The sequence below is a fragment of the Epinephelus lanceolatus genome, chromosome 9, assembly GCF_041903045.1.
Source record: "Epinephelus lanceolatus isolate andai-2023 chromosome 9, ASM4190304v1, whole genome shotgun sequence".
Classification (NCBI taxonomy): Eukaryota; Metazoa; Chordata; class Actinopteri; order Perciformes; family Serranidae; genus Epinephelus; species Epinephelus lanceolatus.
Window position 1 is genome coordinate 17,313,654 of NC_135742.1, and position 10,118 is coordinate 17,323,771.

Here is a 10,118-nt window from a genome sequence, read left to right on the forward strand (position 1 = left end):
TGCTACTCATGGATGAGCAGCTTGCCTTTGTGGCAGCATGAGATGTAAACATTAATGGTGTCCTCTTCGGCTGAGCTGTAACGTTAGATAGGTCAGTGATGCTAGGTGAGCAGTAGATACACGCCTCCCTCTGTGCAGTGATTCAGTTGGTAGTTGTAGTTCGGTAGAAAGAAAACAGTTCCTACATGAAACTGCTCACAACAATGTCTGTGGATTATCTTGAGTAACTAGGTCATGATTTCTGGAAAGAGACATTGCTGTTGAGTTTCTCAGATGTATTTTTTGAACGCTTTGAGCACCACAAGCCAAGTGCCATCTATTTCTATTAATTCAAGAGAAGGCAGAACTCTCCAACACTCTGCAACTCACAGCAAAACACTCCAGATCGATAAATAGCTCTACAGGTAAGAGGAGTAATGTGTTTTTAATTTTGAGGTGATCTGTCTCTTTAAGGTTGATTATAGTGGCTAATACACATCTTAATATTCTAACTACAATCAAGCAGCCACTCTAAAAATGGATGATGTGATTAGACCTCACAGATTGTGAAATGACTCACCCAGCATTGTTTACCACAACATCTGTAAGAAAGGTACAGATTCAGTTAAATAATAGGTTTAAATAGCAGTAATTACATCATCAAAAATCATTTAATTGAGATAATTAATGGTGCAATACTTGGATTAAGTATCATTATACTGTGAAGACATAACTCACCTATTCTTCCAAATGCATCCAGGGCTGATTGGATCAATTTTTCTCCATCTTCAACAGAATCTGTGTGTGCAGAAAAGGGCATGGATTATTTTTTACATCTTTGCATTTGATAAATGATGATTCTTACACTGTTCTGCATATCTGAGTTTCCAAAAGACTGCATCTATGCATTGTTCTTCTTATTCTAGCTTCAGTTAAAGGTCTGATTCTTGCTACATTGCTGCTGGTTGCATTTAGATTTATAGATATAAACTATGTGTTAGTGTCACAATAATATAACTGACAGGGAGAGGTGCTTATGATCTAGTTTTATCATGTACTAGAGAAAGTAAGTGGCCTCCCTCACATGCTCAGTATGTTGTGTAATGATGCATGATGAGTCACCTTTTCAAAGGAACATTGTAATTGATTGTTGGGCATCAAAGCTTGTTATAACATTAATAAAACATATGACAACCTTAGTATTATATTCACAAACAAATCTACCATGCTCAGAACAGCCTATGAAACACATACATTAATCAAAGTGCTGTTGTTTTGTTCTTTAAAACTAGTTGGTTTTTTTTCTTATATAAGTGAGGTGGACAAAGATGGAGGGGGGAACCATTTGTCTTCAATACTAGCTCGCCAACAGCTTCATCAGTGCGCTAGTCGGACTGACAGAAATCAATGTTGTTTTTGAGTCTAGCATTACATAAGTTAAACACTACAAGGTAAGCAAAAGACAAAAAAAGATGAAATGATGAAGAGAAGAAAGGAGAGAGACTTAAGACAAAAGTCTAAACTTCTCACCATAGTTTGCCACGGCCTTGCCTCCCTTCGCTCTTATCTCCTCCACCACCGTATCAGCAGCTGCAGAACTCTTTCCACCCCCTTTAGTGTCTGTCCCAAGGTCATTCACTTTATTGCAACAAGAGAAAGATTAGCAATAATGGGGTGAGTTTGGCAATTCTCCACAAATGATTAGGTTAGGAGAAGAGTTTAGCTAAGCTGATTCCTTGTCAGAGTTCAAGGGCATGTTCCATCCAGGCTATGGGGGAAGCTATTATTTTGGGGCAAATGTTTATGCCAACATCTGCAACTGTATAAAAAAGTGACGCCCTAACCTAAAAAGTAAGTTGTTAGTGTGACAGTCGGTGAAATACATCTTCCTCTATGACAGGACTCAGTTTGAGGTTTAATTGATAATTGGAGGATGCATCGATTCAATTCTTGCTCTCCCAAATATAATTTCAACTCAGGGTAGCTGAGGTCTGAGTAAAAAATGGTAACTAGTAGCGGACACATTGTGTTGTCATCATGACTTTGCATTTACTTTCACATGGAACTTGCATTGATGACCTTATTACTGCGGATCGGTCATGTCAAGGCTGATACCAAAACCACTTAAGATCATTATCTCTGCTAACACCAGTCTGGTGTATCAGGTTGGTGAATCACTACTGAAATCAAAACCAGGACACTTCTACACCCACAGTCATCTCTGGCACTGAGGCATGCAGGTTTTTACTCATGCTGTCTCCATTTCACATACACTATGGGGAAAGTACTTATTTCCTACAGCACATTTATTTAAACATGTTTAAGAAATCAGTATTAGTTTAAATTTAAACTTTATTTTGAATATTTCCACCACTTAACCTTACCGTCAGACAGAGACTTCCAATAGGAAGCTGTTACATCACTCTCTTCAGAGCAAGACTCCATTGAGGAAAACAGTGATATAACATTGCTGAACATAGGAGCTGCTGGTCTACTGCTGTATCATGTGGCTTTGACATTTGAAGGGGTCAGTTTGGATTCCTCAAAGTCACACAAAAATAGAAACAAACTGATCAAGGCAGTGGTAGACCAGCAGCTCCCATGTTCAGCGAGCTAAAAATACTTTTTTTGCCAATGGAGTCTGGAGGCTTTGACAAGCACATAGATGGGGATCTGAAGCCATTCAGACAGGGCTGTCTGCAGCCAGTTAAAGCGGTGAAAATATTCTCAACAAAGTAAACTGTTACTGATTTTTTTAGGTGGCCAAAGTACATTTTGCCTGCTACTCCTTCTTGTTTCACAAACCTGTGGGCGTGCCAAACAACATGCATGTATTGACCATGGATAAGTACCTCATACAATCCCACTTCAAAAGATCCAAACCATCCCTTTAAGATCACTACTGTTGCTTTGGTGTACATGTAGTCAGCAACAAGCTCTTTAACTAGCTTTAACAATTACTGTTCAATCTGAAGCTCATCCTGAATGCTGATAAAACAAAGTGCACGTTTTTCACAAAAGCCAGGGTGAAGCTTTCAAATATCCCAGCTACTGCTACTCTTCAGAGAAAGAGCACAGAGAGTGTTTCAAATACCTGGGCACTGTGTTAGTTGATTGTCTTTTTTTTTAAGACACATGCTGAACTACTTGTAAAAAGGCTTGCACTGAAACTGGGTTTTTATTTTAGAAACAGGAACTGCTTCTCTTTCTTGGCCAAAAAATGGCTGGTCTCTGCTACTTTCTTGACTGTGCTTGATTATGGGGATGTATTATATATGAGTGCACCCTCCCAGTGTTTGCATGCTCTGGACTTTGTATATCATGGTGCACTGAGATTCATTGCCAACTGTAAGCCACTAACTCATTGCAGTATCCTGTATGTTCGGGTTGGCTGGCTCTCCTTACATTTTCATAGACTTTTTCATTGGCATTCTCTTGTTTATAAAGTTATTCTCGACCTACCTCATGTATATTTTTGTGTGTAGATTAAGCAAAAAATTGAAAACGGCAATGATCTACATTCTCAGAACACATCTTATTGTCTGTACCGAGGGTATGTATGGAGTCTAGCAAACAAGTATTTATGTATGCAGCTCCTTATATGTGGAATCTTCTGCAGAAGGATTTAAAGTTGCACTCATAGGTTCCTCCCGGACATTTCAAAGCACTGTTGCAAGAATTATGTATGCAATCATCTATATGCCAGTGTCAGGGTGTGTTTAAGTTGGTCTTTTTAACTATTTGTCGTTTTTTAATTCACTGATTAACATGCTTATTACATCTTATTTTGTGTTTTTTACTGCTCGTTTTGGAGTTGCACATTTTTTATTTTGTATTTTTGTTTACGGTTGTCTGTCTGTAACTTTATGTTGCTGCCTGTCTTGGCCAGGACACTCCTAAAAAAGTAGAGATGGGATTTATAGCTCTTTGAGGGGAGCCGGATCTTGGTGAGCCGTTCCTTTCAAAGAGCCGTTCAAAAAACTGGCTCATTTGACTGATTTTTATATTTATTAAGTTTTAAGAAGCCAGCCTGGTGGTAACTCATTTTATCTTGGAAATAATCACTGGGAGGTATGATGGGGTAAGATTTGGAACAAAATAATACAAAATTAGATATCCCACCAATATCTGAGTTTGAATTATTCTGAAATATTGATTATAACCTCATTTGACATGTGTGGACTAGATTTTAAAATCTGATCTGGATTCATTGTAAATATTCCACAAGGTTGCGCCATATCACTCTGCTTTGACAGTGACATCACTATTTTGGATTTACCCTTTATACAAACTGTTTGTATGTGCGTAAAGCTACCATGACTTGTTATTCATGCAACACCGTGACCTTAACACTTACAAATAAACATTAAAAAACAAAGCAGGCTACAATGAATTTTGCTCAGGGAAGGAGCAAAGGAGGAGCATACAGTGATATTAAAAAAAAAAAAAAAAAAAAAAAAAAAAAAGAACGGTTCCCAGCTGCGACTCGGTTCCCATCGTTCATGTTAACGAGCCGTTCAATAGAATCGGTTCGTTCGTGAACGTCACAACACTATAAAAAAGAGATTTTTAATCTCTAGAGGTTTCTGGTTACATTAAAGTTGAATGAATAAAGAAGGATATGTGAAAAGGGAAAACATCTGGAATAATAATAATAAAGCCAGATGTCTACATACACACTGACGATTTTTTCTACAAGGCGAAGAAATACCAAAAAGATCATAGAGTACAGTACATCCACAAAACTTGTTCTAATAAATAATGAGAGGCTTAAAATGAAGATCCTTTATTTACCTACAACTGAGGCACCTCTTGCAGCAAAAGCCAGCGCATATTCCCTGCCAAGGCCTGTGAAAAGAGAAATATGAGTAAAATGCCAAAGCATAGATACATAAACCACTGCTGTCGTGTTCAAGTGTGTGCCCTTTCACACGCATACACTTGTATGATTGTTAGCCATTGTGTTGCATGCACTTTGCTCCCTGTTTTCCTCACATGAAAGGCTGACAAATACCGGTTGCTAGTCTAACTAATGCAATGCATGTTGTGCATTATTACCAACAAGTGTGTTATAGGTAACAGTTAGTGACACCTTGGTCTGAGACTGTTTACTTTGACGACTTTGCGACTGTGTCGTCGGTATTAGCATTTAGCAAGACACCCAGTTAAACAGCTGGTCAGCAGAAAGAAAAGAGAGACTCGTGCAGTAGCTGCCTTAATAACTTGGGTCACATACTTCATAAATCTCTACATTAGCAGGTTAGCATTCAGAGCTAACGCTACAAAGATCATTGATACAGTTAGCATCAATGACAGCCTAGCTAACGTTCAGTTATGTTTGCAGGGCGAGTTTACCTCCTCCGGCCCCGGTGACAAGCACAACTCTTCCCTCGAAAGACAGAGACATCCCTGTGAGTTATTATCCTCTGTTTCTGGACACTAACAGCACAGCGGTTACAAGAGCAACACTGACAAGCAGGGTGAACTTCGACAACTTCCACTTCCGCAATTACGAGGGGGCAGTCTCCGCAGCGACCAATCAGAAGCCAGGATTCCATTAGACTTGCTTTCGTCAATGTTGAGTTCATACATGCAGTTTACCTTGATATATTGTAATACTTAAACATAGAAGAAATCGGTTTATTTATGGTAAATAAGTGCACCCCATTATCTTTTTGAGAAGCTGTCACCATCAACAATGTTTTTGCATTTTTATTTTATTATATTATTTTTATTATAGCACTTTTTACCATCCCAACAAATAATAAATCATTACATAAATGGTGATTGTGACTATGATGATGATGAAGAGGAGGAGACGGTAGTGGTGGTGATGATGGTGGCAAGTGTAGTTACTAAAATGCCAGTAGAAAAATAAACAGATTAATGTCTACTGTATAGAAATTCTAGTCAACTTGAAACTTTAATTTAGCGCTCAAGCAATTTTGCACTTTAAACTGGTCCCCCAATTCTTGGTCTATCGTGTCTGTATTACTGTTCGCTATACATTTGTTTATTTGTCATTGTTTTGTTTTAGGTTTTTTTGTTATGTTTTTTTTTTTTTTTTTTTTTGATTGGTTAAACATCAACCTACCAAGGGACTGAGGGTGGAATTAGCCATTGGCTACAATCCTACATATTTACATTTAATGTTCATCAATATGTACTGTCCCTGTTTAAATAAATAAAATAAAATGAAAATAAAAACTGCTTTTGAGTGCTTTAATATGACCTTCTGGCTATGTCACTTTGACATGATAGATAAATGTGGACTTCAGTACATGTATACATGTAAAGTGTTTGACTAGCTTCAGTTAACTTGTTGAGCTAATAATAAATATGTATTATCTTGGACTTTTCATATTTGCACTTTATGTATTTGCACTCTTTCCCCTCATATTGCAAATGCATTTGGCAGTAGTACCGTTTGTTTGCTTGCCCTCCATTTGGTTTTGTCTTGCTTGTGTACAGCTCCTAATTGAGCAGTCTTACCCAGCTGTTTTAAACTCCCTTTGAAGGGGGAAATTAAAAATTTTGGCATGTTATTTCCCTAGTTTAATCAATAGCCTATTTGTTCACATGTGCTAGTCTTTCTAGACTTGTGATGTCATAGGGTATGAAGTCTGGACCTGCTCCATATGAATGGGAGTCCACTAAATGTTTTTACACCTACATAAGCTTTATTTTATTGAAATATTGTCAGTTCTGGAACAGATATGTAGTCATATATCCAAGACACACTTGGTATAGTGCTGTTAGTGCCACCTGTCATCCAACATCTTTCCCTATTCATTGTCCACAGAGCAGCTCCAGATTTTATACTTCATGAAATCACAAATTTGAGTTTTAGCACTTTAGTTTTCAGATTTTGGAGAGCCATGCATATTAAGTCAATTTTTTTGACTGTCCTAAACCACAGCAATAACAAATGATTTTTAAAAATGGGCATATTTTTCACTTTTATGTCACTTGTATTTTGTTGTTCTTTTGTGGTTGTCCCTTTTTTAATTCAGGTCGTATTCTAAATCACTTTTTAGCCTCTGTTTGAAAAGTAAATGAATAATTTATTCGAGTAGCCCTGTTTGGAATAGGCACCCATTAGGACAATGACACTTGTTTTAAAAGTCTTCATTGATTTTTACACTAGTATTGTGCTTAAATAGAGGAGACTGGGAATGGTTTTTGTCTCAGGACCTATAACTTGCTGAAGTTTTGTGTTAGAGCTCTCAAATTTTGACACAAAGTACCCTTATTTACTGTTTCCAACTTCTCCTACTATATCAAGGAATTCATTAATTGATAATACAAGGAGTTCAACTGTTACAACCTCCCCAACTATCAGGGTAAGTTTAATACAACCTGGGGCAGTGTGAAAACTTAACCAGTAAAGTCTAACTCTCTAACCTGTACCTGTCAGATGCTTATTACCTCACACAGAGTGAGTCCAAAATACAAGTCTGCTGCCTCAGTTCAGTAACCAGTAAGACATCCTTTTGATGTGCATTGAATTTTGACTGCTGTGATCCCCCACACAGGGCAGCTGTCCAGATCCTGTTTCTCTGAAGTTTTGTAATTTCTTGTATCTGCTCAGTGTCACATGGCAGAGCAAGTACTATTTGGGGACGGACCTCTCTGTGTTACCCTGCCTCACCTCATCATATGTTGATTTTAACACATGTGCAATCACACCTCTACTAGTGTTTCTCACCAACTCTGCTGGCCTGCTGAAAAAAAAGGAGTAAGATAGGTAGATAGATAAATTGTGTTTAGCTGTCACTGGGGTTAGTTGTAACACTTTTATAAAAGGTGTTACAACCATCTCCACCCCTGTCATCTAGCGTTTAGCGAGCTGTATCAGCATGGTGGTTTAAAATGAGCAAAGATGAAATACCTCACATTTTACCCAAGACACTACTATCTAATCAAATACAAGTTACATAATTCTAATTTGGAAAGCATCAGTACCAATCAAAATATAAACTTGGTCCCAGAAATTAATTTCACACCTGAAAATCAGTGCTTTGGCTGTAAAATCTGAGCACACCACTATGAAATTTCAGATACAAGGTTAGTGGTCATCCAATAAAAATGTATTATGACTCATAGGTCATCCCCTCTTGGTGAAACTGGTGCTGTTACAACAATCCCATTTTTACAGCCAACTGATGTGGCATCCGACTCCACAGCATCTATTTAAGTGGAAACTGATACCTGTAGAGTCATGCTGGAGAAGTGAATTTCTATCTTACAAATTCTTTGGACGTGTCCATCACTTGAAGACTGGAGAAAAACATCCAGCGGGTTATCTTTGATGTCCTGAGAAGAAAAAAAAATACTCCATGTCTCTGCAAAACTGTCTCTTTTAGGTTCAACCATGGATCTTCAGGACTCTGTCTTGTCATATTTTTAGAAGAGATGGATTTACTTGGCTTTTACAACAGCTAAACGGATACTACAGAGGCTCTAGTGGAAAAAAACACCCACCTACCTCCATATGAGGAATGGACTATGATAATGGCTCAACTGGCTGCTTTTGAGAGGGTGACATACTCTTTATTGAATATACTTGATCAGTATATGTCTACATAGGGGCCCTTTCACTGGCTGGCTGCATGCAACTTAGGGGTCAATGCAATAATCAACTGCAACTGAAAGATGGCTAGGTTTAACCTTGGAGAGGTTGTCAGTGTGTGAGTTTATGTGTCAGTGTTATTATTTTGTTGTTTTTATTTTTGCTCTGTTCCTTTTTTCATCTCTGGTATGTATTTAGGATTGTGAATGCATATATGATGCTTATTTGTGACAGATCTTTGTTTTGTTGTTTAAACTTTCAATAAGATAAGCTGAGATAATTCTTTATTTGTCTCACAATGGGGAAATTTGCACCATTACAACAGAGGGATAGTGCAAAGAGGAAACAGTGGAAAAGAACACAAAGCACTATATACGTACATATAGGTAAAAAGAAAAACACAGGTCAGTTTAATAAGTAAACAGTACAAAACAAAGAGCAATACAATAAGCAAACAGTATAAAAAACAAAAAGCAATATAAGAGAAGGAAAATATAATTAAGCGACAGACTGAATGGTTGATTTGACTTTATTTACTGCTGGGATAGTATAGATAATGTACAGTTTAGCCTATCTTCCTGAGACCCTAACTTTTGTTTGGCATGCATTTTTAATTTCTCCTAGTTATTTGGGATCAGTAGGACCCATTAAGTATCAAAAACTAAACATTATTACCAATAATTAAGTCCCAACGTCCTTAAACAAGATGACAATAAAATCCCAGTGTCTTCAAATGAGTACTTCCTAATTAATAGTGTCTTAGCTTGTGACTGTTGCTAAAATTGGTCAGATTTGTTGCCATATCAAACTACAGACATAATCATGAATAAACAACTTTCAACCATAAAAGATGGCTGCCATCTTGTTTTTTACATAGATTGGTGTATTGTGCGCTTACTTCCACTGCATGGCACAAAAAAAGCGTCCACAAATGAGGACAACAGGTGTAAGTTAAGTACAATGAAGTATAAGGTCGAGTAAACCCAAAATGTAATGTCCTCATATGAGAATGCAGAGTTTCAGGAGGGTATACTGATATTGCACCTGAGAGATGATTGTGAGCAGTGAGAAATAAAAGCAAAAAATATTAATAAAGATAATAAAATATAATAAATAAAATAAAATAAGATAATAGACTGAGAGGACAACAGGTCTAAGTTAAGAAGAATCAAGGATAAGGTCAAGTAAACCCAAACCCATGTGATGTCCTCATATGAGGATACAGAGTTTCATGAGGGTATACTGGTATTGCACAGAAGAAGAAGAAGAAGAAGAAGAAGAAGAACCTAACGTTAGTCAAAAGAAACTTGCCAAGCATCAGCAGCTAAGACTGTACAATATTATTGGAAGCTACTGGGGATCTAATTAAGTTAATTTAACACGACAAGCACAACCGTTCACGTCGTAAAAGTAATAACTGGGAGACCTCCTCAACCCAACTAACAGCACCACAGAAGAAGACTGGAAAGAACAGAGAGAGAGAGAGAGAGAGAGAGAGAGAGAGAGCGCGTGCGAGGGGGTGAGGGAGAGAGAGAGAGCGAGAGAGAGAGAGAGAGAGAGAGAGAGA

At 37.6% G+C, this 10,118-nt stretch overlaps 1 protein-coding gene across 1 annotated transcript in view; it reads right to left on the reverse strand.

Moving 5' to 3' along the window:
- Positions 1 to 5,492, reverse strand: part of hsd17b4 (hydroxysteroid (17-beta) dehydrogenase 4) — a 49,468-nt gene extending 43,976 nt beyond the window's left edge. The window contains exons 1-5 of the mRNA XM_033619310.2: positions 5,335 to 5,492; positions 4,774 to 4,827; positions 1,510 to 1,617; positions 718 to 777; positions 560 to 581 (exon numbers count right to left, since the gene is read on the reverse strand). Coding sequence (XP_033475201.2) covers positions 560 to 581; positions 718 to 777; positions 1,510 to 1,617; positions 4,774 to 4,827; positions 5,335 to 5,386 — 296 coding nt within the window. The 5' untranslated portion in view covers positions 5,387 to 5,492. The remainder of the gene's footprint in view (positions 1 to 559; positions 582 to 717; positions 778 to 1,509; positions 1,618 to 4,773; positions 4,828 to 5,334) is intronic.
- Between the last annotated feature and the right edge of the window lie 4,626 nt (positions 5,493 to 10,118).